Genomic DNA, 27093 nt, shown 5'->3' on the forward strand with positions numbered 1-27093 from the left:
TAGATGATGAAAAAATACAATGAATGCAAATTTGTGTGGGAATTAGTCCTCTCTCCAGCCAAACAAGTGTTGCGTGAAGCTCCTGAGTGCCTGAGCCCTGTCAGATCTTCCTTTGTATCAGATGTGTTGATGATTGTTAGAATGGGAACTTTTTTTCTCATGAATTTACTTCATACCAACATCTTCTGTTTGGATGAGTTATTCTCCTTATCTGTGCTAAGGAATATTATTTTGTTTCAGCTTAAGGAATCTTTCTAGTATCTGTAATGATACAGCTTTGTCTGTGTGGGATCTTGTATGTTGTTTAAATCTATTCCCCAATTAGCACTGATGAGATTTCTTGTTCTTAGTAGTAGCTCATTGTCATATAAAGCATGATCACGCATGTTTTTTTTCTGAATATCTTTGGTGGATTGATCTGTAGCCAGGAAGTCTAATAGTAAAATGAACTCTTATAAAATAACTTCTAAAGGTGTGTATTGCTGGGGGCAGATTCTTTTTTAGTTCTGAATCCTTAATGGCTTTGCTTGTCTTTGAGGTAGCAGTCTACTTCAATACAACTGGAACCTTTTCCCTTTAGGCAGTGATAGGAAATAGGATATGGAGTGGATGGTGCCAGTGATAAACTTATTTGTCACTCAGAAGAAATGGAGTAAGTGCTAGGGCCGTGTATCACAAGGCCTGGTCCTTGTGCTTTCAGTTGGTTTGGAACCAAGTCCTAAATGGAAGGACCGGTGGAGATGGTATGGGGAACCTGCTGAACTTGTCATGTGGGATGCTTGAAATTTTTGGGGGCTTAGTGGGCTATTTGTCACTTTTGACTCCTGGGACATTAGATTGTGGGAAAACAAAAAGGATGGTACTTTTGGTTAAGGAGAAAACCATAGGCAGTCTTGAGGAGATGGGAAGTCTTCATTTAAGAAGCTGATGTAACAAAAAGTCCTGAGAAACTTAACTGAGAAGGTATGAAACAATGTATGTAATTTTGCTAATACCTCTCTTCCCCAATTGCTCATTGTGCTTGCTAAGCTCTTCACAGGAAGGAACTTACTCTATTCTCTGTGGGAAGTTGTGTGAGATATTTTGAACTTGTGAGGGATCTCTTTTGTAGGATGACTGTTCCCAATGCATCATCTTTGTCAACATCCAGGAGCTCAGGAACAGCACGGAAGGAAGAGTTGCTAGTGCACCTTTCTTTATCTCTAGGTTTCCTTGGCAATTGAAGAGCAAAGTTGAGTTAGTACTTGCCTTACAAAGCTGACAGCATTACCTAGCAGATGGGCATTGTGTTTTCGGTAGCTTCTTAAAGATTACTCTTCCACAGTGAGGAAAAAAGTGCCAGGCTTGATCTGTACTTCAGGAATATGGGAATTACCTGGGGGAGGGAGCAGTCTGTCCCCTGCTGAGGTGCTAATGTAATAAGGGATGTGATGGAACAGGCCAAATGTCCCATCTGCTCTACAGTAGTTCTGGTCATTATAGTGGAAACTCAGTGCAGTTGCAAGTTTGGATGCTGTCATTACTGATGAGCTGCAGCTTTTTACCATGTAAAAAGCACTGTAACAAATGCATGGTCAAAACAAAAAAAATCAGCATTACAGCCTGTGAGGTGCGTAGGGAGAAATCTCTCTCCCATTCCACCCGAAATGCAGTTTTGAAATGCTGGAGTGTTGTTACTTGTGAACAAAAAGGGCGAAGCATAGCTGTGTGTTTGGTCACCATCTCTTCTAATTGGCTTGCAGTGTTGTAACTGCCTTGTATATTAGATAGCTGTCACTGGCTGTCCTTGGGTGATGCTTCTAGCTGCATAGATTTTGGCCAATGAAGGACTGCCACGAGCCTGCTGAAGGTATACTTGACACCTTTTGTTTCATTAAGAGAGAAAATCAATTATAAGTTCAATAGGAATTATCCTGTATGCTTTACGTAAGTATCATGATACAGTGTAGCAGGCTTCTAGTTAGCTGGTCAGAGCCATCTAGTCTGTGTGGAATCAGGGAGCGTTGGTTGGATGTCGAAGCTGGATATGCAAGATATGTGTGTGGGCTGAAGACTGTGCTGGTGTGTATTTCTCAAATAACATTCATACGTAATGCTCTTTTTAAATTCTGCGTTCCTCTGTACCGCCTTAAACTGTACTGAAACTAAGCTTGTGTTGTGCTATGTGGCTGAAGTCTTTTAGAGTAGTTGAAAACTTGGGGGGGGGGGTGGGGGGAGCATACAGCCCTCTTTACATGCCTTCTTAAAGGGGGAATGAGGACCCTAACTCTGATCTCTCCTCCTCTCACCATTGTGCTATGTGGAAAATGTAGATACCTATTTTAAGATGGGATCATTCAATTCCTGCTTGTTACTTCTAGCTAAAACAGTAATCTGCCAGTTGCAATAGAGAACACCTGGATTTAGGTTTTTGCCAGCTATTTGTGTGTGTAGAGATCAGGTGCTATTGGTTTTCTCAAAGACATAAATAACCGAGACTGCAGGGATAAAAAAATTTCCTCGTGACATGGTGGAAAGAGAATTGCTTCAGAGAAATGGAAGCATTAGGTTAAGGGCGAAATATAGTTTGTTGGTGTTTAATATCTAGAAAGAAATGAGGATATTTAATTTTGAGTGTGGACTTTCTCCCCAACATTTTTTTTTTTTTTCATTTGGTTGAGAAAATAACTCGGGAGTAGTAGATCGACTTTTCTTCCCTGTAGCTTCCTGTAACCTCTGACTCTACCTTGGGTGCTCAAAAGCCCAGAGTGGCTGTACTTGAACGCTAGCGTTCTGTGAAGCTTTGGGCTCCCTGGCGCAGCGTTCGCAGTGCGACCTCGTTGCACGTTTCTGCAACATAAAAGTGAATTACTTAATTTTGCCGCGGAGGGGGGGGGTAGCCTGGGCACAGGCCACCTGCTGCAGCTCCGCGTTTCAACGAACTTTCATCTAGCAGCGCCTGGAGCGGCTGCCCCCCACCCCCCGCCCCCCCGCCCGGGGGCTGCCCCCCCGCCCGGGGGCTGCCCCCCCCCCCCCCCCCCCCCGCCCGGGGGCTGCCGGGGCGGCGCGCGGCGCCTTGCCGACGGGCGGGTGCCCGTGGCCGCAGCCAGCCGCCGGGGGGCGCCTGCAGCCCGCGCGGTGGCGGGGCGCCGCCTGGCGGGCGCGGGGCCGCCCCGCGCGAGGGGAGGCCGGCAGCGGGCTCCCGGCCAGGCGCGCGCCGCGGGGGCCCGGCACGGCCGCGGCGCCCGTTCCTCCAGAAACCTCCGCTTCGCGTCGCGTTTTGTAAATACGCGGGACCACAGCTCGGCCAGGCTTCCAAGCGCTGATGGTTTGCGGTGCTCCGCTTGTTGGGAAGCACAGCTGACATCACGAACGGCGTTTTCGAACACCGGAGGGGAAACGGGGAGAGCTTGTGTTCTAGCAGCTTTTTTTTATTCTCGGAAAGTTTTGCTCTGTTCTATTTCAGGAACTTCCCAAAAAAAAGCTGCTTCGTCTTTTGCCGCGAGAGCGGGGACAGGATATTGTCGTAGTCTGGTCAGGGCTCCCAGCTGCGGCGCTGGAGCATCCCACGCGCTTCACCTCAGGGCCTGGCACGGCGTGGGGGCTCCTTTGCAGCCATCCTGCCTATACAAACCACACGTTGTGACCTCTGGCTGTGCCTCTGCGTCCTTTAGTCGTTTTACGGATATCTCTTGGATCTTCTGCGCTGCAGAAGGGTTTGTGAACTGGTTTTTCGTGAGCTGTATCTGCTGTGCTCTGCGCGGTGAGGGCGTGGGCAGCTGGAGGACCGGAAAGTCGTCTTTTCTCACTCCAAGTAGTGAGTTGGTGCTGCCAGAGCGGTGGTGGAAAGACGGGAGGCGGAGATGTTGGGTGGTTTATGGATGTTTTATAGACTGTCAGACTATAAAGCGCTATCTTTACTAGGGAAATGAGATACATGAAAGTGACTTCCAGACATTGCGGAACTTGTATTATATGGTTACTATATGATACAGTTTATTTACAGATACAAAGTAGGGTTTCTGTATGATCAAGCAGAAGCCTTGGTCTGTGTACGCACAGGAGACAGGCTTCCGGGATTAACCTGGAACACAGATTAAACTGTTCCTGCTCACAACTCTTTTGGCAACTGTTAGAAGTAAATACATACTTAATGGAAGAAACCAAGAAGCTTTTTAAGTGTTCAAAAACTCCCTCTCTCTGCTCCTAGTTTTCTGACCCTTGTTAATGTAACTCCTATAACCCCTCTGCCCCTCCCCACCTTGGCTCTCAACTCACAACAAAATCAGGAAGAAATGCTAGCATAAAAGTATACTGCAGGTGCCTATGGTTGAAAATTGTTATCAGTCTTGAAGAGAAGGAAATTGCCTTAGAAAAGAGGGAAGGGCAGGTCAAGCAAACACGGCTTTGGAAAACTGGTGCTAACTTCTCCTGGGGGTGTCTCACCACATGTCTCTGAGAACTGGTTTTCTGCTGTTTAAAAAGCTACCTTTTAGCTTGTAATGGGATAGAAAAACTAAAAATGATGCTTAGAGTCTGACTAGTATTTAAAAAAAAAAAAAAAAACCACAAAAAAAGCCCACCCACAACAAAAGCAACTAGAAAAGATACTTTTCCCAGCCAAGCTTTGTTGCCTTCTGTTGGGCATAGATCCAGCAGCTTCCGGATTTTCTGCCTTCCCTGGTGTTTCGGGGGATCCTCCACGGGGGATCACGACCGCCTCACCCAGCAGACCTGGTGGGTACTGACCTTCATTTGTAGTTGGGCCAGAGTCATAACGGCTGAGTGCCTGAGAGTGAATAATAATGAAAATGCATATTGCACTTCACTACCATCTTTTCAGTGTGTTGCATTTATCTTCTGTAAAATATGTAGATGTATGCAATAGTGAAATATTCAGCTTTTTTAGCACTTTGCTCAGCCCAGTTAATGAACTTCAATTGTGGGGTTTCTCTCAGCTGTAAAGCTGATGAAGTTGATTTGGAAACATGGCAGCTGGATCTTGTATCTAGCCGCACCACTGCTCTTACTGCAGGGCAAGATCTTTCGACTGCAACTTGTGAATAGTTTTTCTTGGTAGTTAAACAAGATGTTAGAAAGCTATTGTTTATTTACAGTTTTCTGCATTGAGACTAATTTAGCCTACAGGCCAAAATAGAGTTTAATTGGAAAAATGTACCATTTGGTGAATGACTTAAAGCAAATTGCACGCTCGCTGGACATGCTATTTTTAGGGCTTTTAAAAAAGGCCCTTCTGAGGCAGCGTGATGTTCTCCGCAGCTGGACCGCGCCGGCTGCGGAAAACGCAATCACCCGCTTGTCAGCGCACACCGGCTGCACCCCGACCCCTCGTTATCTTCGCCTGGAGGAACAGCCCTGCTTCCCTACCCCCGCCTTCCTCCTCCCGCTGCCCGGGGCCGCCGACAGCCCCGCTCGGGCTGGTGTGAAGACCCGGTGTGAAAAATAAACGGTGCGACGCGGCCTCAGCCTGCCAGGCCGCAGGGGCCGGGGGGGCTGCGCCAAGCCTCTCCCGTGAGGGAGCAGGGGCCCCGTCGGGGCCCGGCACCGCCCCGGGCCTCCGTCCTCCCGCTGCGGGCAGACACCGAGGCAGGGACCCCGCGAGGGCTCGCTCCGGCCCGAAGGCCTCGACCGGGCCGCGGCAGCCGCCGCTTCCCGCGGCCGGCCTCCCCTCAGGGGGCGGTGCGGCCTCGGCCTCGCCCCCGCCGAGCTGAGAGGCGGGGCCGCCCCGCCCGCCGCCACTGCAGTGGGAGCCGGGAGGCGGGCGAGGATGGCGGCGGCGTCGCCGGCGCGGGAGCTCACGCAGAACCCGCTGCAGAAGACGTGGGAGCCCTACGACAACGGGCTGCCGGCGGGGCACAGCGCCCAGCGCGGCGGTGAGCGGGGCGGCGGCGGGGAGGGAGGGAGGAAAGGGGGGGGGTCTGCCCGGGCCGCGCTGCCGGAGCCCCGGCGGGCGGCAGCTGTCAGCGGGACCCCCGGGCGGCCGCTCCCCCTCCTCCTCCTCCTCCTCCTGCTCTGGCCGCAGCGGGTGAGCCGGGCCCCCGCCGCGCCCCTCCCGGGGCCATTCGGCCTCAACGGGGTCGAGGTGCGAGGAAAGCGGCGTGAGGGGCCGGAGCCGGGAGGGCCCCGTTGCCGCCGCCGTTGCCGCCCCCCTCCGAGCGCCAAGCCCTTTGCCTGGGCTTTAACGCGCCTCTTGCCGCGCCTCGGCTGCCACGGGCGCGTTCAGTGGCTCACCCGGCCCGGGGCTGGTGTGCCGGGGGCGGTGGGGCTGCCGGCTGAGGCGATCGCCTGAAACGCCGGGGAAGGCAGAAAACCCCGAAGCTGCTGGATCTGTGCCCAACGGAAGGCAACAAAGCTTGGCTGGGAAGAGTATCTTTTCCAGTTGTTTTTGTTATTTTTTGGGTGGGCTTTTTTGTGTTGGTTTGTGGGGTTTTTTGTGGGTTTTTTTTTTTTTTTTTTAAATGCTCTGGTTCCAAGGAGCGCTTACATTCAGTATATTCTTCCCGAAGGGAGGCCTAAAAATGTCACTGCATTTTTGTTTCTTTCTTTTAAGGCCAATGCTGTATCAGGCCATCTGTTGTATGAGTTTAATGGCTTTCTTTATTTTGAGGTGCAGCCAACCAAGTCATCAGCCTCTAAAGACTTTGGCTGTGGCGTTTGTAAACCATAGTTTATTAACAAACTTAGCCTCGCACGTTTTTTTCCTCTTTATTTTTTTCCCCTTACTTAAATAACTGAGGTTCAATACACGGCAGTTTTGCAGACAAAAGGGGCTTTGTAGTGTGGAATTGTTTTTATTTGTCATGCAAAGAGGCTGCGCTTACAGAAGGAGCTGAGGGCTCTGCTGTTATGGCAGGCGTCCATGGGCTGCTGCCTCGGCTCTGGTGTTGCTTTGGTCCAGCTCTTGTGGAAAAAAAAAAAAAAAAAGCCCAAACTTTCTTGGTTTCTGCTAGGAAGCAGGCCTGTGTTTCTGTGTGAACTGAATTACTCCAGCATCTGAAAAATACTAGGTGTTAAAAGGAGATGAATGCTGAAATAGGAAAAGGGTCAGAAAGTGTGTAGGGTTGCTTTTGTAAACACGGTAAGGAGAATGCTTCGTTTTGGCCTTAATGTGGCATGTCTTTTCCAGACAAAATAACATTTGTTACAGCTTTGACACAGACACTGTTTTACAAAAAAGCCCACAAGAGCAAAATAGTATATTGGTCGCATGTAATCTGGTGACATACGGAGTCGTCTTGGCAGAATTATTTAGCTTCTGTTGACTATAAACTAACTTCAAAAAATTATTTCACATATCTGGTTTTTTTTAGGATTCTATAATTTTTGATGCCCAAGACCCCTTATAATTGAGAAACCTTTTTACTAAAAAAAAAAAAAAAAAAAACCGAACAACCCAGATCTGGAAATTTTTTTTTTAATCCTTTTGCTCTTTTAGTATACACATAATATGTCTACAGTAATTTGTGATACATAAGAATTACAAACAGACTAGAGAGGAGCAGAACTTGCTCTTCCTTGATAAAACCATCTACTTTAAGCAAACTGAGAACACTTTGTAATTTTTCCCATGCAAGGGGGCTGCAGAGTCCTTTATCCTCAGATTTCCATGTATCATGCATCGCCCCGTGTTCTGACGAGGCAGCGTGACCTGCAGGCCCTGTAGCTGTGCTGTGGCAGCTCAGGATGGACTGCCCAGGCTGGGTGATGTGCGGCAGTGTTGGGCTGACCAGTTTCAGTTCTCTACTTTTACAGGTAACTGTTAAACATCACTGTTCAAAAAATACAAGCTCAAGGTGGAAGTGGATTTCTTGACCTCAAGAGTAGCTTTCCAGTGGAAGCAGTGAAGCTAGTTGCTGTGATGCCTTCTGAATTTCTAGGCTAAGCAAGATGAACTCTTTCAGTCTCCTCTGGTTGGGTTTTTTATTTCCTCGTTCATGCTGATGACCATTATCTGCACTACTTTTAGTCTGACTGTATCTTTCTAGAAGGTGGGTGGGCAGAATTGTGCACATTTGCAGCTGAGGACTCAGCAGACCCATCTGCAGAGGGACTTACCTGTGTAAACTGTTTTTAATGTGATTTTCTAAAAGTTGTAGGAACTGTAATTATCTGGGGAAGAAGAAATCTGGCTAGCTGTGCCAGGGTTTAGCTGTCACAGGGCTTTGAAGAGCTAGTTCTTTTAGTCTCTGCATTACGAGGCCTTTAAGGAGTTCTGGCCACGTGCAGCCTACTGAGCAGACTGAGCTTTTACAGCTGGTGAGACCAGTAAAGCAAAGTAACTGTTCTAAATGACCTTCCAAAGTAAGACTTGTAGGCAGTAGAAGTGCACGTTTTTATTAATAACTGCCACTTACCTTCTGTGGTCTGTCAATAGGTTGCACTAAAGCTGCTCTTGGCATCGGATGTCACATTGTTTCAAGCTCTGTGAATCAAGCAATGGGCTACAAACATGGACATAAAAAATAAATAGCGAAGTACGCTATAGTGAAAGTTGTTTTGAGAGCCTAGCAGAGGATGTTTATAGAGTGAGAGATAAATAGTGAGCTTCCTGTGGTTAAACATTTTTCCCCCCTACTACGGTTAATGGCTTTGTTTCCCTAAAGCTGCTGGAATTTGGTCATTCTAATAATTTTTATTTGCTGTTCGTACAGTAGGATGAATGTACATCAGGTCCAAAAAATAAAAGTATCAAATGAAGATTATTTTTGCTCTAAAGAACTCTAGCCTTTGAGCTCACACTCCTTATGTGTATTTGCACTCCCAAGGAACTGAAGATGGAGAAAGCGAATGAGGTAAGGACAACACCCAGCTGTAGCCTGGGATCAGTACGTATGATGGGGCCATCACTGTTGGCATCAAAGCTGTAGGAAGCAAATGGTAACCCTGAGCAAGTGGATGGCAGAGCTGCTAGGAGCAGCTGGTGGCATGAGGCTGGCTGGAGGACAAATATGAATTCTGAATCCCTTGTACCAAGGTGATGTTAGAAGCTGGTGATTTAGACAGAAATTAGAAGATGATGGACTTCTTCAAGTATAGGAGCAGGATGCTCTTCAGAAAGAGCAGCAGGATGGGGAACTTAACCCTGTGGGATGTGAAAATGGGTGACTGATTGTCATCATTGATCAACAGGAAAAAATGGATTACCAGTAGTTAAATTGGATAAGAAATAGGGGAAAACACATAGGGCTAACCTTATTTGGAAGGGTGGCTGTATTGGGTTATAGTTAAAGATATTTGTATGAGCCTCTAAATAGTACAGTGATTTTGGAGAACAGTCGAAGGCCATAGAAACAGCAAGAATCCTTCTAAACTTCAGATGGCTAACTGTAGCAGCTTGATACAGAAAGCATCCGACCTTAAAAGTTGACTTAGAAATTGAACACAGATGAGGAAGAAACAAAATCTCATTTTGGGTGAAAGGACAGCTGATAATATGTTAGGTAGTAGGTGAACAACTATTGTCTCTGATTTCACAAGATCATGTGAGTTTTGAGGACTGACGAAATGCTGCACAGCTGATTTAGGCTGTTCAACGTCCTAGTTTGGTTTCACAACCTTCTGCATCTTGCATTATTTCACAATAGAGTCTACAAGAGGCAAGAAATGAGCGTGTAGTTTCTTCTTTCCTTGACTGTTAAGCCTTAAACTTTAGAAGGGTAGGCATTCATAATTTTACTCTGACCTGCAACTTGCTGTTTTGTTCAGTAGTATGACTTTGCTTAAATCGTAATACTTGATTTTAATGTGCTTCATCACTTGGCCATTTTCCTTCAGTGATTGGTATTTTGGGCATTTTTTGTGTGTTCCTTGTAAGTGAGGGGATGCAACATAAATTTCTTCTTGGTGCTGCTGTTTATAAACATGCAATCTTACATGCATATATTACAAGCATCTATTTTAAAAAAAAAAGAACTGAGTAAAGTCATAGAATATCTTTAGCAAATGATGGCATAAGCCCTATAAGTTTTGTTTTGCTGTTCTGAATGTGTATGTTCCTCTAGCAAAATTAGCGTTGATGGCACATTCACAGGTTGAGGCTGTTGGAAGACCTTAGGAGCTACATACATGAAGCAGTATTAAAAAATAAGTTTGTTTTCTTGAGATTAGATTGTGTAGAGATTTTTGGAAATAAGCCAGACAATCCAGTGATAAGGAATTGAGAGAAAACTGCGATTAGGAGTCTGCCTTGGCTCTGCAATTTGCACCTATATAACTACTTTTGTGCTGCAAATTGCTTTTCATATAAAGTGAATGATGGTGAGGTGCTGTGAAAAGGGAAATTGAGCATTGTGCCATTGAGAAAATATAAAAATAAGGAGGCTTTTTTATTCCAGGAGTTAGATATGTGTAACTTGTGTTTTGTTTGGTTTTTTTATCAGTCCGCATCCTCATGTCAAAATTGCTTACATTTCTTCAAAGGAAGGTGTAAGTCTTGAGACACTGATACTTTAAATGCGGTCATTGGAATGAGCGTTCCTCCCCACTTGCGGTGAGTGTTGGCAACATTTTGTTGAGAAAGTTGTGGTTCAGATAAAGTGAAAGAATATTAAATTATTTTTAACTTCTGAGTGTTTGACCTCAGAACTTTGCATTTTGGTTTAGTCTTGAGTTTTTTACTGAGCTAATGAGCAAAATTAAGTCTTGTTAATGACACAGGATTGTGAGGAAGGAAATGAAAACCTGTGTTTGCTGTGCCAAATCTTACATGTGTTGTGGAGAATGCTACACTGAGGTACAGAAAAAATAAAATAGTTGCTTTGTATGCTTTTATTTTCAGTCCTGTCATTTAGCTGTTACCATCTGCTGTTTTGGCCAGCAAACGTGCATTTGACTTCTACCTCTGAATGCACAGGTGCGCTTGTCACAAAGTGCCACCTGTGTAAGTGGTATTAGACTGCAACCACTGTTAGCCATCTAAACCAAAACACCAAACATTTTTTAGTGTCCTGAATTTTAGATTGTGAACTGGCATCCTGTTGTTGAAGACAAGCACTAATGGGTGGTCTATGCCATAGCACCATGTTCTGTGTAGTGGTGTTTACAGGGCTATGGCATTATGTAAAAGTAGAGTATTTTAAGATCATTGGAATCAATGGTATTCCTCCTTCCGGTATGCAGGGCATCTGTTTGTATGGTATCTGCCTTTAAAGAAGAGCAGCACTCTCAGGTCAGCCTGGCACCTAATCAGAATAGGATTGCAACTTGTTAGATTGGGATCAGCAGATAATTCCCTTGGTTTCTGCTATATGGTTGCACACTAAATAGCGGTGCACAGAGTGATCAGAACAACAGGTTAGGCATGTATGTTGAACTGTACACAAAGGTCTGTAATAAAGGCAATTTTGCTAGTTTCTCTACTTAGGAAATTTGCATGAAAATGCATGTGATGCCAGACTTGCACAGACTTCTTGGCAATGGGAGGAAATATCGCTCTTGCATGTTGTTTGATCTATTACAAACCAATGTTGGCAGTAGGATTTGGCTTAGAGAGAGGTCGTCAGTGTAATCTGTGAAGCAACCATTTAAGTGGGTTGCAGGTTTCTTCACGGTAGCTTCCCAGCCCTTAGTTTTGCAAAATGGAGTTTTGCTCCAGTATACGTTTATTGTTACATTACCAAAAGACAAATGTTCTGTGAGGAGGTTAAATTTGTGTGGCTCACCCCAGGGGGGTGGAAATCGGGGTGATCTAGGTATAATGTTAGTTGGTAAATTCTGTTCAGAATGGGTAGAAAAGCTTATTTCACTTAGCACTTCCTTGCAGAGCAAGTGGACCTGGGGCAGTGTTTAGAGCCTTTCTGTACAGATCCTGGTTTGCCTTTGTTTTTACAACTCTTATTTCACTGCTTACACTGGAAAATTATTTAAAACTCAAGCTGGGTATTTCAGGTGAAGAACCTTTCAAACTGGCTTTGAAGAACAGCGTCTTCTCTTAAAATTTCTAGGGGCTCAGGGTTTTTTCTCACCTCAATATTTTATTTCATTGTCCTTAAAACCGGCAGCAAAGCTGTTAAGCTTAGTCAGCACTGTACTCTTTACACTTCATAGACTTTGTTTCATAGACTTTGTTTCTACTGAGCCTGCCTTCCTACTCTTGGAGTTGGGGTTCACACACCTTGAAATTAAGACAAAGAGGAAAAGAGACAAGAAAACATTATCCTTCGTGTTGTAGGCTTCTGCACAGAGGAGCTTACTCTGAGGGCTTTTACCAGTGTCCTTCTGGAGACATGGACATGTTTGGATCTGTTTTGGTTTGCATTCAGTTCCCTATAACTTTCACTTCACAGAGTAGTAGACTGTTTCGTGGGTTTGAGGTTAGGTACAGTTTTGCCTGCTTGCTCTCATGAAAAGTGTATTTTTAATGGGTTTGGGTTTTGGTTTTTTTTCTTTTCAGTGTGCATTTTAAGAAAGTGCATCTGTCTTTGCTAATGTGTTTGTTCTTTTTTGATGGGTTTACTATGCCGAGTAGCTCTGCCAGATTTATGCAGGTGACTTTGTGGGATGGGACTCTGTCAATCCAAGGTTTGGGAATCTTGGGCAATCGCAGTGCTTTGTACAACAGTTTAGTTATGCCTTATGGCATAACACTGAGATTTAGTCTTTTGGAGTGAATTGACACCTCCTCTATCAAGACGCTGAGGAAGTTGATGCACATGTGGATTCTACAGAAATTTATTCCCTTTGAAATAGGGGATGGAGGGAGCCGGTGGTATCTTTGTGCCACTTTAATATCTTCTTTCTTTTTAGGCAGTTCCTTGTAGCTGTGATAGATTCATGCAAGGTATCTCCATAGTTTTGTGCCATTAAAATGTTCAAAAACTTGTCATTTGAAAGGAAATGCCTCAAGGTTTTCAGTTTATACATATAACTTTAACTTCCTACAGTGGTGGGGTTTTTTTAGTTAAACATTCTGTCTTTGATTAAGAGTATTTCTGTACATATATCTGTATATCAGATTATTGTACTTGACTGTGTAGAATACTTGTGCTTTATGTCTAATAACCATCAAAGTCAAAATGAACTCTGTTTCAAGAGAGATTTTTATGTTAATATTTAAAAGAGAAATAATAAATAGTGAATATCCTGTCATACTCTGATCTATTAAGCTGCATCTGTCATGCTTGTTTCACTCAAAACTAAGAAAAGGTTGAGCAGTGTTGAGGTCTTGTCTTAAAGATTTAAAAATTATCTAAAAACTGTGTACACCTTGCTGTTTCCTTTCAATGCAAGCACTGAACTGAGGTACATAGGGGCTTAAGATGTCAGTGTCCTTTTTTTGGCATTGTTACTGTATGTCTTAAAACGTATGCAAATACATAGGTTTCTTGTCTTCTGCCTGTATACAACTCACTTGTCCAGTATTGCACTACCACTGGCTCACCCTTCCAAAATTCAACACAGCATAAGAAACCTGGTTAGGTCCACCATACTCCTGAAGAAACCCTTTGAAATAGTGAGACACAGTGCATGAGCTGCTTGAATGGTCACTTCCTCGAGAGCACATGGATTGTAATTTTCCCCCGCAACATAAGCCTTTGCTTTGTGGGAATGTTAATGGTAAATCCTAGTTTTCTGTTTTTCTGTTTCAGTATGTATGACCAATTGCCCTACTCTGATTGTTATGGTGGGTCTCCCAGCAAGAGGAAAAACCTACATCTCAAAGAAGCTGACACGATATTTAAATTGGATTGGAGTGCCCACAAAAGGTGATGGATTTACTTTTGTTTACATCTGATGTTAGGTGTTTTATAAATTTAATTCCCAGTAATTTCATTGCCCAATTTGACTACTTAAAATCCTTCTGCTTTAACTTATTTTTAAGCAATAGCATACACAGGCTCTCTGTTCTGTTCAGATGGTAATTAATCAAATTCTGGTGACTGTTCATGTACCTCCTTGTTCTGCCAGGTGCCTAAATCAACTTTTTGCCTTGTCCCTTAACACTCTGGTTCTTCAGCTGTCCTTTTTTTTTTTTTTTCCCTTCCCCTTTCTTTATGTGGGTGAAAGGGAATCTTGTTTACAAATGGGCAAGCAGTCAACACTTCTGGGTTAAAGTTCTGCCTTCTCCATCTTCTTTTCTCTGTGAGCTTAGTGCAATGTGTAAATTCTCTGTGTAAGGCTTTGTTTAACTGCACTTGTGGAATGAGTTACAGCTCTTTGTCTGAATATTAAGAGCCCAAGTAACTGAAGCAGCCACTTGTTACCACTCTCTTAAGGACTTTATATGTGTGTTTTGAATGGGAAGTGATGGCTAGGATTGGCTATGCCAAGGACCTGGCTGTCCTACCTCATTCCTGAGCTCCTGTGGTATCTTGTGTGCCCAGATTGACAAGTAAAAAAGGCCTGAGTCCATTTGAGGTTCTGAGTGGCCATCTCCCCTGCCTTCTCCTCTATTTCAGTAGAAGAAAAAGATAGTTCTGGTGTTCTGTGATTCTGTGTCTGGTGCAGTAATGGTAGCTTTGTAGTTATGACTAGTTAATCATTTAAATAACATTAAACATATTAGATCATACTAAAGCATAGACTTTTGGCTGGAAATTCAGAGATGTATTTCCTAGTAGCTCTAAGAAATCAAGACGGAGAGTTCTCACCTATATTTAAACTGCCTTTGGATTCTAGGGTATAGCTTTTGGAGTTCCTGTTTTCTTAAGGTCTTAGAAACTTGTCTAATATGCTTTTTTTAGATAAGATGTTATGGAGGATACGTTATATTGTTTGAGTATGAGAGTTTACAGGATTTAAATTAGCACCTAAGTTTTGGCTGTTTTCACACAGGGTCACCCTTCTGATGTGCAGTATCAGGTATTTAGGGACTTCAGTTTTATCCATTAGGTTGAAATGGAATAATAATCTAAATATGTCAGCCTATATCCAAGCTGATAAAATCTATAATATATGTGTATATAGATATGTTATGTATATATGTCATGGTGTTGAGCGTTTTACTATGTCAACTGTGAAAAGCAGAAATTCAGTATTGGACAACAAACAAAAGATACTGTCCATGTCTGGCTTGTGTTTGGTTGAATATATCCCAAATACAGTAAAATAGGTGGGGGTGGTCTGCTTCAGTTACAGGAAAAGTTTCACGGGCTACTGTGAGCAGCACATCAGAAAATATATGTGCCTGTGCTTAATAAAAATAGTTACAACGTTGCTGCCTAATTTTATGTAAAGTTGCTATATGAGCTTCCATCCTAGGTTGCTGGATATGGTTTGTCTTTGTGAGAAAGGGTGACTCGGGATTTTCTTGGAAAACCACAGACCCTTCCTGTTGTTTGTGTCATCAGTGCTGCAATTTTACTGGAACTGAAGTAAATTGAAAATCCCTCACTAACTGAGCGAATAGATGACACGTTGCCTAATGCATCCAGTTGACTGGGACTGAACTGATACATGATAAGTATTGAGTAGCCCTAACAGCTGTTACCCTTTAGCTCTTAATGTCTTAAAATTAGTGTGTACTTAATGTCGTAAGTGGTCTTATTCTGAGACAGATGGTTAAAATTACGAGGTTATATAAACCAGGGAAAAGATAAACACCATCAATTCATGTAACATACATTAGGCAAGTTGGAGAGTTCAAGAACAGAAGGTGGAGGTAAATAGCCCAGGGTTGATGTTAGTTGAATCATTTCAGCCATCAGTTCTGTGTTTGCTTTTGTTCCTTCCAAAATACTCTGTCATTTAGAATGTGAAATGGTTAAAAATACAAAGGGCTTTTGTCTGGGCTTTTTGAAGGAAATGAGGTCAATTAGATGCCTGAATAGAATTCTGTTGCAGTGTGGTTTTTAGATACTGAACTTTGGGAAGCTTTTTTGAATAGTTCTGGCTGTGTGGTAGTTGTGATACCAGTTAGCTTTGTGAAACTGTTCCACAGGGATGGATGCTAATAATAGGGACTAAAGATCATCCCACTAGATAGCACTTTTTCCTTTGCTGTGCATGACTCTCCTGCAGTAACTATTTTTTCTTAGGAAATTAATTAGTTTTGATTTTTAAAGTGCTGTTGCTTGATAACACTGGCCATCTGAACTTCTTGCATCTTCTGTTTTTCTTATAAGGACTCACCTTTTCATGTAGCCAGTATGGCCAGTGTTCATTAAACCTGTCACAGAATAACGTGGATTGTACTATAATCCATGTCATACAGTTGACCACAAAAAATTACATCAACATTGTTCAATTAAAACAAAACTTGACTTTTGTGGAGATAAACATTTATTTCCTTATCCTCTGCCTCCCATTCCCAACAGCAATCTATATACAACAGTTTATGGTTGAGCTCTTTTATCCTATGTCTTTTTTTCTTAATTACAACTCAGAAATTGTGTCTGTTGCTTCTTTTCCTCTTTCCAGAAATGAAGCCTGGCAAGTAGTTATACCTTGGCAGCTTCTCAAACAGAATACTTCAGTTTGATCTAAAGTTAAAAAAAAAATTGCTTTGCAATTCAGCAGAGAAAACCTATAGGTCAGAAACAAGTTAAACATTGATTGCACTTCAGAGACCTACTTTCAGAGCTGTCGAATGAAGTTAATTAGGGTACAGTGTCATTGTCTGCTGTGTGGCAAAAGAGAACTGCCTTGCCCTAATGCCATATCTGATTTTGTGATGTGTGTGGCTGTAGACGTTATAGACCTTTGCCCAGATAAGGAGTAGTTTTCTTTGACTACTGTTAAGAGATGACAGTAAGATTATGTTCAGTACTTAGGCAGTTTTTTTATTAATGTGGTGGGTTTTTTTTTTTTTTTTTTTTACAACTTCAGCATTTTTTTAGATAAATGGAATAGGGTTGTGAAATAGTATGTACTGGTCCTTAAGGAAAAGCAATATTTGAGCAGAGTTCCGAAAAAATGCTTCCACAACTTGAATTTTAAGGTTCATTTATCAAAAGCAAGATTGGTTAGTGCTATTTAGAACTCGTCCTTGCTTAAATAAGAGCTGAAAGTTTTGGGAGGTGCTGTCAGAATAATATTTCACTGCACACATATACAGAAGAAGAAGCTAGATTATTAGTAGTCCTTTGTAGACTACTGAAATAGACTTCCAACCACCCCTGCAAAGGAGGAAAAGAGTGTTTTTTGTTGTTCAGGCAAACTGGCAGACAGAGGCACAGCAGTATGGCCAAGTGACTCCATTGAAGGTACCTACGGCCCAAATGTTCTTTTGCCATTTCCATGATTTGTATTTAAAAACAAACAAACCCACCAAAACACAAGAAGTAATATGATATGTTGACTTCATACATGCTAAATGATTTTATCCTTGCAGGTAGTTTGGTTTCAAAGCTGTCATAACTTTTTGTCCTTTTTATGTGAATACCATTAGTTCCCACTAATACTGATTTCTTCTTGGCAGAATTTAATGTTGGTCAGTATCGTCGAGATTTGGTGAAAAAGTATAAATCTTTTGAATTCTTCCTGCCTGACAATGAAGAAGGCTTAAAAATCAGAAAGTAAGTTTTGAATTTGTTTGGCTAGACAACGCTAATTGTATTAAAATTTCCTATTAGAGATTGGTTTAAGTTGCATTTTTTATATGCTCAAGATGACCCTTAAGAGACTGCTGTATGAAATGGCAAGGAAAATAAATTCTAGAGGAAGCGGAAAAGTGATTTGTTTAGGCTGCTTAAAATTTGGGGTGTTTTTTTCTTAATTGCTTCATCTCAAGCATCAAAAATGCAGAGAAGGTAAATACTTGATTCCTTTTCACCTTTCCATAGGCTGTGACTACTGTTATTCCTGCAGATACTCCAGGATATTTTCACTCAAAGCAATTTTATATAACAAGTAGTTATTATTTTTCTTACCTTTTTGTAAGGTGTCAGCTAATAGATGTGGCTCTTTGTGCTGTCTGATTCCTAAAATACTATTTTAGAGCTTTTGTGTGGATCATAAAGAAGAAAAAAAACCCATATAACTGCTTTTCCTTTTGGTTTGCATACTGTAATTTTTCACATGGAGTGCTTTGAAAATATTTGTCATTATCCATTCAAATGAACAGAAATGAAAGACTATTATTCTCTCCCTGAGATTGTCTTTTTGGCCACCATGCAGGTGCTTCATACAGTCAATCAGTGCACTGCCTCAAAAATTGCTGTGTTTTGCTAATGCTATGCAAAGCAAGGTGAGCACTAGTGTGAACATCTGTGCCCAGATGAAGCGCTTGAAACGCCCCTCTTGCTTCGAAATAGTCTGCACTTTAATGCAGAGGAAAGACCTTTAGAAGAAAGAGAGGGTCGGAGCAAGAGGGAGCTGCCTCTTTCTTGTAGAAGATCAAATAGGAAGATGTTTTGATTCATTGTCTTGTTTTGTATGTTCAGGAAAACTTTTTAAGAGAATGCAGTATGAAATAAGAAGGACCAAATTTTAGAGGAATGGAAATGCAGTTTGTTTAGGCTACTTAAAATACAAATTATTTTGTTCTTAATTGCTTCAGCTCAAGAATAGAAAATATCTGGACTTTCCTACTGTCTGGACTTTGTTTTGTGGCTGGCTGTCTGCTTGTCCCCTCTCTCTTCCCTTTCTTCTTCAGCAGCAGTTGAGTATTGTTAATGTCAAAGAACAGCAGCTTGCCCAAGAACTTCCTAATCTTTTGAGACCAAAGAGTGCATTAGCTTTGCAAGCCCCTACCTTTAGCTTAGAGGTAGACCCAAATGTTTAAAATGCCTCTGTGTCACCTGTTAGACTAAGTGATGAGGAATATAGCATGAAATGGGCTGGGTGAGCTAATCTGCCTAGTTAGCAATGAGTAAAGAGGTTTTATATTTATTTAGTGAAGATTTGACTGATGAATCTCAGTTCCTGACATCTATTAACCGTGCCAATGCGGAAATACTGTCAGGATTGAAAAGCCTTCATTGTTCTTTTAAGATAAAGCTGTGCATGCAGAATATGGTAAACGTAAGAGAAGAGTTACTCATTTCAGTCTGGAAATCAAAATAATAATGCATAGAAAGGCTGTTGAAACGGCCTTTTTTTGGTTTTATGTTGGTACTGCAAAAAGACTGTACTTACTGGAAATAAATGGGGCTTTGTTCTACTAGTGAGTAAATCGTGCACAAGGTTAATGTTGCCCCCTGATATTATTTATGTGTCAGAAATCATAATGGACTTTGAAGATAATACTAGTGCTGGGGAAATAGGAAAGTTGCAAATGAATTTATTCTTGCCCAGATTTAACACAAGTGTAAAGTATGTAGGGGTGGGTTTTTTTGGTGTTTGTGTCCTCAGTGTTCTCCAGTACTAATTACATTGGGTTGATGACTAGAATGGAATGTTATTTTCACCTCTGTCCCTAATACTTGGTGCTAATTTTGTTTTACGCTCTGTTTTAACAGATTTTTTTGACATAAGCAGTTTTTACACAATAGTTCAGAAGAGAAAAAGTAGATTACTAAAAAATAATTGTCCATCCACTTTAACTTAGGGCCACAAGATAAAAGCCTTAAGTTGATTTATTTTTTCCGCTCTTTGAGAATCAAATTAAGAAGCAAATATCTATGAATAGGTGATTAGGAAAAGAATACAGCTGCAGGGATGATTCAGTGATGTTACTTTGTATCAGTGAAAGTTTAGCAAAGTTGATGGGTATCCTGTGGTGATGTGTAGTTGTATCAGTTGCACAGAGGAGCACTGGACTGGTCTTTTTTTAGGTGGATGGCCATGACCATGTTTCCTTAGTATAGCTTGGTTGACCTCTGTTGCTTTTTCCTGTGTTTGGGGTAGGGAGTGCTGATTAAAAAAACATGTGTTTTTGAGAGACATTATCTAACATTTGCAGGGCACTTTGATCACAATGCAATGACTTTAACTGGCATTTGAGTTTTACTCTCTTTCATTTTTAAGACAGTGTGCCTTAGCAGCGCTGAATGACGTCCGACAGTACCTCAGTGAAGAAAATGGGCACGTGGCTGTAAGTTTCTTGTTGAAGACACATTCTTGAGATGCTTCCCTACAAAACAGTGTGTGTCTGCTGGATAATATACAGCCTGAGTAATTCCAATATCTCTTCAGTATATCAGATTTTTTTTTCTTTGGGAGTTGTATGTTAGATCTGCTTTGTTGCTGCAGTGAAAGGAGCACTTAAGTTCAGGGTGATGGTGCCATTATCGAGCAACCACCTTTGTGATTTGAGGAGTTAACTGAGGCAAGGGTAACACTAAGAAAAATGTCCCCCTTCTCTCCACGTTATATAATGCACTGTTAAACACATCTGTTGTTTTGGTTGCACTTGTGTGTCTAGTGCTAGTCTAGTCTAGTATTTCAAGTGAAAGGTAAAGACTTGCTGAGCAAAAAGCGTTCTGGGTAGTGCTTGGCAGTTGTGTTACTGACATGAGAAATCTCTGAAAAGAGCAGGAGAAACTCAAAGTAAATTGCTGCATATCTGAGTATTTAATAACGGGATGCAAAACATCAGCTATTGACATTCAACTATTGATGTTGCATATTCACATTGATTTGCATAACATTGATTTTCTTAAGACTACTGACACAACTGTGTGGTGTTTTCATTTACTGATCAGAGAGAACCATTAACTGTAATTTTAAGTTCTGCTGGGGACATGAGATAAATTTTATACTTTGGCAAACTTCTTTCTTTGGTAAAACACTGGTGTGTTCAGAGCTAAATGTAGATTCCTAGAAAAATGGCTGCATATATCTTGTAATTAATGGGCAGGATTTACAAGTCTTGCAGACCTTCTTTAAAAGTTTTACACTCACATTTTGAATAGCATATTGATGGCAGCATCTTTTTTTGTGTAGTATGAGTTCACTAAAAATCTGTGTATTAGTATTTAACGCTGATATGGGCCAGGAGGAAGATTCTGTCCTGTATTATGTGTTAGGTTTAAATTCTGGTTGTTTCTTCCAAATCCAGTGTTCTGCTAGTAGTGCTTTCAAAATACTGCTCTTTGTTTAGTATTTAGAAAATCATGTGTGTAAAGTAGGAATGTCTTTTGTTTTCCTGTTAAGCATGTTGAGGGACTTTGAACCCTTGGTTTTGTTTTTACTAACACAGTGTTTTTCACAGGCTATGATGCTTTTTTAATTCCTCTCTCTCTCTCTCCCCTCCCCATAATTATTCCTAGGTCTTTGATGCTACAAACACTACTCGAGAACGTAGAGAAACTATTTACAAATTTGGTGAAGAAAATGGATATAAGGTGAGTCAGAAGCAAAGGAGTTTGGAGCTAATTCCTGGACAAGTAAGGCAGTGATAGTTTTTCCCTTATCTGTACTCTGAGTTAAGAAGTGCATTAGCATAAGCCGCATCCTTCCTAGATGTTTAGGTAATAGCGCATTTTGTGTTCTCCAGCATTGTTTGTGATTAAAAGTCACCCAATCCTCATTTTTCTCATCGTTAATATTTGTACTGTTTGGAGCTAATCTTTTTTATGCTATGGCTTCAATTCTGTCATCCTGGACCTGTGGTTCTGCGTGTCTGAAGGCAAGAACTATTTAAAGTATGGCGCAGTTCAGATTTTTGCTGCAGAAACATGTAGCAAATTCTGTGTTAGTTCTGTACAAACCAAAAACTCTGTGGCTTTCTGTCTTCTGTCCAGAATTGTTTTGCATTTAGCTGTTTTCCAGTAATCTTTCATTTCATCTAAACTTGCATCTCCATAAACCTTTGAGATGGCAAAACACAAATCTCTTTTTAAGTGAGGCTACTCCATTAGTTGAAAGGCTTCAAAATTATTATTTCAGAAGCATTAGGTACTGTTTGTGTGGCTGAACTTGCATCCTCTGCATGTATTTCTTCCTCTTCCATCCTGAATTTTTCTTGTTGCAAAAGTTTTCCACTTACAAGCATTGTTGGGGAAAAGAGTATAGAGCATGATGCTTCAGGGAGTGGTAAGCCCACAATTTCTGATGAGAGGGTCTGGAGAAACCTTCTGAGTAAATGCAGGGAAGTTTAACGCATGGCTCAAAAAGTGATTAGCATGGAAGCAGGCAGCATGCTGCTCGTGTGTGTTAGTCTCCAGAGGTGTTTTAACGCATCTTCCTTTTTCCTTCCTTCTGTACACATGACTTATGGTTTGGACTGAAGACTTTTTTTGTTGAGTCAGTATGCGTAGATCCAGAGGTCATTGCTGCAAACATTGTGGTGAGTATAGGAAAGTTTGCTTTAACTGCTTTAAGTCAAGAGGTTTAAAGTAGCTCATTATTTTTAGAAGTACATTATAAGAACTTCCCATAGCAAAAAAACATTAACTCCCCTTACTGCAACACTTTTAATTTATTTTCCTTCCTAACTCAGAAGTTTAATTCTACGAAGAATAGCTCTTTTTTGCTTTACATGTATTTTAATTAACTTCCAGAAAATAAGTTTTTGTGTTGTGTTCTCCACCTTCCTATTTCTTTAAACTTCCATTAAAAATGGAAAGAAACTTCTGTGCTACTCTCCTGTTTTTATTTTAAACAGCAAGTGAAGCTGGGTAGTCCTGACTATGTTGATTGTAGTAACGATGAAGCAACAGAAGACTTCATGAAAAGAATAGAGTGCTACAAGAACTCGTATGAGACATTAGATGAAACTCTTGACAAGTAAGTGATGAAATAATACTGTGACCACAACTGGGTTATTTTAAGATATTTCCTTAGGGGATGGAGCATCCCGTATCGGGGATTGGGGCTTTCTAGTCATGTTTTTTTTTAATGGCTTGAGCTCTCTTTCCTTTGGCAAATTAAAGCCTGGAAACTTGCTTGCTTGAGGAATATTGGCTAACAAGTCTACTCTGGGAAAATATTCTTTTTGATTTTTCCCACTTGGGGAATAGTATGATTCTTCTGGTATAGAACCACCATTTAGAAATTATTCCAGACTTGCTGTAGTGGTTGGTTGCCACCTGCTTTTTTTTAGTATGTAGAGGAGACCTGAGTGATTTGTAAGCAGAACTTCATTTGTTGACATGGCTAAGATGAATTTTGAACACATCAGTCTTCAAAATATGACTTCTATATTTATTTATTTGTGCTTGCAAATTATCCTGCAGATGCAGGGCCGTGAGAAACTTTCTTAGCTAGATTATTTGCCCTCATGCCAAAGCATTAATCTGTTTTTCATTCACTTTCAACACTTGAAGGTAGGGATGAACTATGTGAGGGAGGAGCCCTGTTTCTCTTGCTGCAGTCCAGGATTTCAGTATGGGATTTTGAGGTGCGCTCATGCCAGGTGCTCCTGGTTTGTTTCAGGACCAGTGCTATAGAGAAGGCTGAGCTGCATTTTAATGTAATTGAGTGTAAGCAGTGTGAAGCTGGTTCAACCAGATCAGTTCATGCATGTAATTTCTGTGATGGACGCTAATGGTTGTGCCTGGATGAAATAGTAATGATTAACTCCAACAAAGGCTATCAGACATGAAGTGGTGATGCTTGCTTCTCATCACCTCCATTTGGTTTTATTATAAGCTTTCTTGTTTTACTGTGGTGTGATGTCTCAAATGCATTGCTAGAAACCAGGAGTGGTTATTTTCAGCTTATTAATTTTTTTCCTCCTTTAAACTAGATGCTAGTCTGAAATTATAGCTCAGACAAGAAAGGATAAGCACTGAAAATTGCAATTATAACCTGTCTGATGCTGAGAGAAGGTAGTGGTGCAGTAAATTACAGTACTGTTAATAAATAGTTGTTGATAGAGTGGTTGAGAAAATGCTTTGCTTCAGGCTAGTCCCTGGTCCTTCTGATGCTGTAGTTTTTCTGGAAGGGTTCACCGAGATGGGTAAATAGTGACTGTGCTTTTTGGCCCCTGGGTGCAATCACACAAATACTTGCTGTGGGGGAAGCGTTTGTAACCTGGAGAAAAGTATCTAAGTATGGTGAAATACCTGGATATTGTGTTGAAGCTACCACAGTTGAATGACTCCACTGAATCTTCCTTTCAGTGGGAGGACTGTATTTTTCTAAGAGTAGGATCTAGATTTGACAGACAAAGTGCAAGTAAAGGGAACAGAAGTGATGTGACTGGCTTACATGTGAAGGGCATAGAGTTCATCCTGTACCTTTGAAGTATTGCATTGTTTCTTAGGACTAATGCATATTCCATGGGTAATTGAGGGTTTGTTTGTTGCTTTGGCTTGTTTGTCCCTTTGTTTTATAATGAGAGAGAGGGTGGGAAGATTGTGGTACATGCTAATAGAAACTGTGGGGAATCTTACATATTTTTTTTCTGTTTGCTTGTGAAAGGGATCTTTCTTATATTAAAATTATGGATGTTGGAAGGAGTTACCTTGTGAACAGAGTAATGGATCACATTCAGAGCCGGATTGTCTACTACCTCATGAATATCCATGTGACTCCTCGGTCAATCTACCTCTGTCGACATGGAGAAAGTGAACTCAATCTGAAAGGGAGAATAGGAGGAGATCCTGGACTGTCTGTCAGGGGGAAAGAAGTACGTACCTCCTGAACAAGTATGACTGGGTTTTGTGTGTATTTATATACGTGTGCAGTTTGTGCTGTGTAATTACAGCTTTCTTTCTCTACACCCTTTTCCTCTTAACATGTTTAAGAAGGATTTTTTTTAGTTGCATATGTGGGTAGTGGAAACTGGATGGACACGCTTTGTGTTGTGATTTGGTACGTGCTCTTTTATCTGTCTCTCGTACTGTTGGTTGAAATTCCTTTTTATCCTGCAGCACAAAGCACATGTCAAGAGGGCTTTATTTTTTAACTGTATTTTAGTAAAATCCTGACTTGTTGGATAATTGGGAAGGTTCACAAGTTAAAGCTGAAAGGAAAATTCCTTGAGGTAAAGATGGGAACTGCAGAAAACTTGTATCTTCCTTGTACTCCTTTCCTTCCCTCTCCTGTCCCTCTTGGCTTACTGGAATGTGTTGTATTTCTTAGCAAGAACTTTGACAGAGCCTTTTGGAAAAGTTATAATGAGTTTACGGAGGCTAGAGCCAGTGTGTTCCAAACTGAACACAGTGTGTTGGCTCTTGAACCCTCATCCAGTGTCTCATGGTTTTTCTTTCAGTTTGCCAAAAGCTTGGCACAATTTATTAATGAGCAAAATATCAAAGATCTGAAAGTTTGGACCAGCCAGATGAAAAGGACAATTCAGACTGCTGAAGCCTTGGGAGTGCCTTATGAACAGTGGAAGGTTTTGAATGAGATAGATGCAGTAAGTTTTTTTTTCTAAATGTCTAATAAGTTGCTTTGTTTGCTAGGGATGAAGGACGTGCTTAATTTAGTAATGGTATGCCTTTTATGGGATAGAAAGTCATTTAAGCTGATTCTAGAGGCTGGAAAAATTGTCATTAATTCCTGTTAACAAGGCTAAATGTTTTATTAAATTTTGCCATAATTAATTTAGTCTTGGTTTGTCTTTGCCAGTAAAACATTCCCCTGTAGAAGCCACGATGCTATGAAATTTTTGGTAGGTGGGGTCGCCAGTTGGCACTTTCCAACTGCACCTGTAAGATATATAAGCAGGTGCAATTAGATAAAATGTTACCTTGCTCAGTGACCTTGCTTGCCCATATATATAACTTCACTTCCATAGGAATTTAATGATTCTTTCTAACCACATTTGAGTCCAGCTGAGTGTCATGTTCATCATGAGTAGCAGTTTTGTCTTCAAGTGCCAGACTAACAAAATACAGTTGTTAAATGTTATTTATATATGGTTTTATTTGAGTGGTATCTGCTTTTTGCACTGCTGGAAAGACGTACTTTTTAATTATTTTTATTACCTATAGGGAGTGTGTGAAGAAATGACATATGAAGAAATACAGGAAAATTACCCGCTTGAATTTGCACTGAGAGACCAAGACAAATATAGATACAGATACCCTAAAGGAGAGGTATGCTATTTTTTCTCTCTTGAGGTGAAGGGCTTCTTTGTTGTTTTGGATACATGCATGCTGGCTTTAGGAAGGAAAAAATAAATTTTCAGATTAATAAAAAGCTTTTTCCTTTCTGCCTGGGAGACCACATAGGAGCTTGCAGGGATTGAGCCCAGACCATTTAATTTGATTCAGGGCTTGAGAAATAAAATAGATCTCTAAATACAGTTGAGAGCTTTGATCTTGTGGGCATCGTTTCTATGCTGGTCCTGCAGTGATAAAGCAGGAAGAATGATTGCAAGGCTTCAAACTATTGCATATGCAAACATACTGCCAGGGTTGCCGCCTTCTATTCATCCTTGCTGTAGATAATGGCTGTTTTGCATGCAGTTCTGGCTGAAGTGCTACGGAAATCTGTAGCCACATTGGTCTTTCACTTTAATAAACTCCTTGCCTCTGGGAAAATAACTTGCTGACAGCTGTTCTGAAGGAAACCCGTTACAGCGCAGCAATTACCAGATGGTCACACGGCCTGTCTGTGGGTGCCAAAGCTTAGGATTCAGGGCAAGCAGGGCAGAGGAGTAATTGGACCAGCTGCTCCGCTGTTTGTGCCATGAGGATGAGGAGCTCGGCGGTCCTCTTTCCTCAGCAGTCAAGAGTAATCACTGTGCTAAGAGCAGCTTGTGATAAGAGCACTGTTCTTGCGGGTATGACCTGTCTTACTAATAATGCAGTCATTAAGCTGCAAAGTTCTCCTAATCCGTTAGAACAAGGAGTGTTTGTTTTTCAAACTGATGCCATCCCCTAGGATGGTGACAAACATTCCAAACTGCCTCATCGCCTTGGGGTGATTAGTTGATCTCAGTCGTTTGTCAAAGGCGGTTTCTCTGTCGCAGGTAACAGTTGTCGGGGTTTGCACAGCCTCGCTGGGGAGACCACAGGGTTTCTCTTGCCAAGGTCTGAATCGGCAGTGCCACTTTCCAATCAGACAGCCCCGTGCCTGCCTTTGGGACCGGGGTGAAGGCTTTCTGCTGTGGTCATTCCCTGCCCTGCTGGGTGATGTGCTGTGTTCTCCGCATGTGCAATGCATGACACGTTTTGGAAGTATTGTCTTTACTGTGCGTGTGAAAATTAACTTAAGCGTGCATCTGTGGAAGCCCTGCTGTTTACCTGCAGCAGCAGATTCACCGCACTCATGCTGTGCAGGGCAGGTTGCAAGAGAAATCCCTCCTCCTTGCTTTGTGACTTTTGATGGGATGGTGGCTGCCATCACCAGGCCAGTTCATCAAGTTTGGTTTCAAAG

General features: G+C 41.7%; 1 protein-coding gene across 2 annotated transcripts in view; it reads left to right on the top strand.

The window, feature by feature from the left end:
- Nucleotides 1-5767: 5767 nt before the first annotated feature.
- Nucleotides 5768-27093, top strand: part of LOC104023851 (6-phosphofructo-2-kinase/fructose-2,6-bisphosphatase 4) — a 37510-nt gene continuing 16184 nt past the window's right edge. For both annotated transcript variants that reach the window (XM_075713612.1, XM_075713613.1), the window contains exons 1-10: nt 5768-5873; nt 13587-13703; nt 17357-17453; nt 19846-19912; nt 21090-21164; nt 22052-22108; nt 22427-22548; nt 24187-24394; nt 24980-25126; nt 25704-25808. In XM_075713612.1, coding sequence (XP_075569727.1) covers nt 5768-5873; nt 13587-13703; nt 17357-17453; nt 19846-19912; nt 21090-21164; nt 22052-22108; nt 22427-22548; nt 24187-24394; nt 24980-25126; nt 25704-25808 — 1101 coding nt within the window. The remainder of the gene's footprint in view (nt 5874-13586; nt 13704-17356; nt 17454-19845; nt 19913-21089; nt 21165-22051; nt 22109-22426; nt 22549-24186; nt 24395-24979; nt 25127-25703; nt 25809-27093) is intronic.

The sequence above is a fragment of the Pelecanus crispus genome, chromosome 7 (assembly GCF_030463565.1).
Source record: "Pelecanus crispus isolate bPelCri1 chromosome 7, bPelCri1.pri, whole genome shotgun sequence".
Taxonomy (NCBI): domain Eukaryota; kingdom Metazoa; phylum Chordata; class Aves; order Pelecaniformes; family Pelecanidae; genus Pelecanus; species Pelecanus crispus.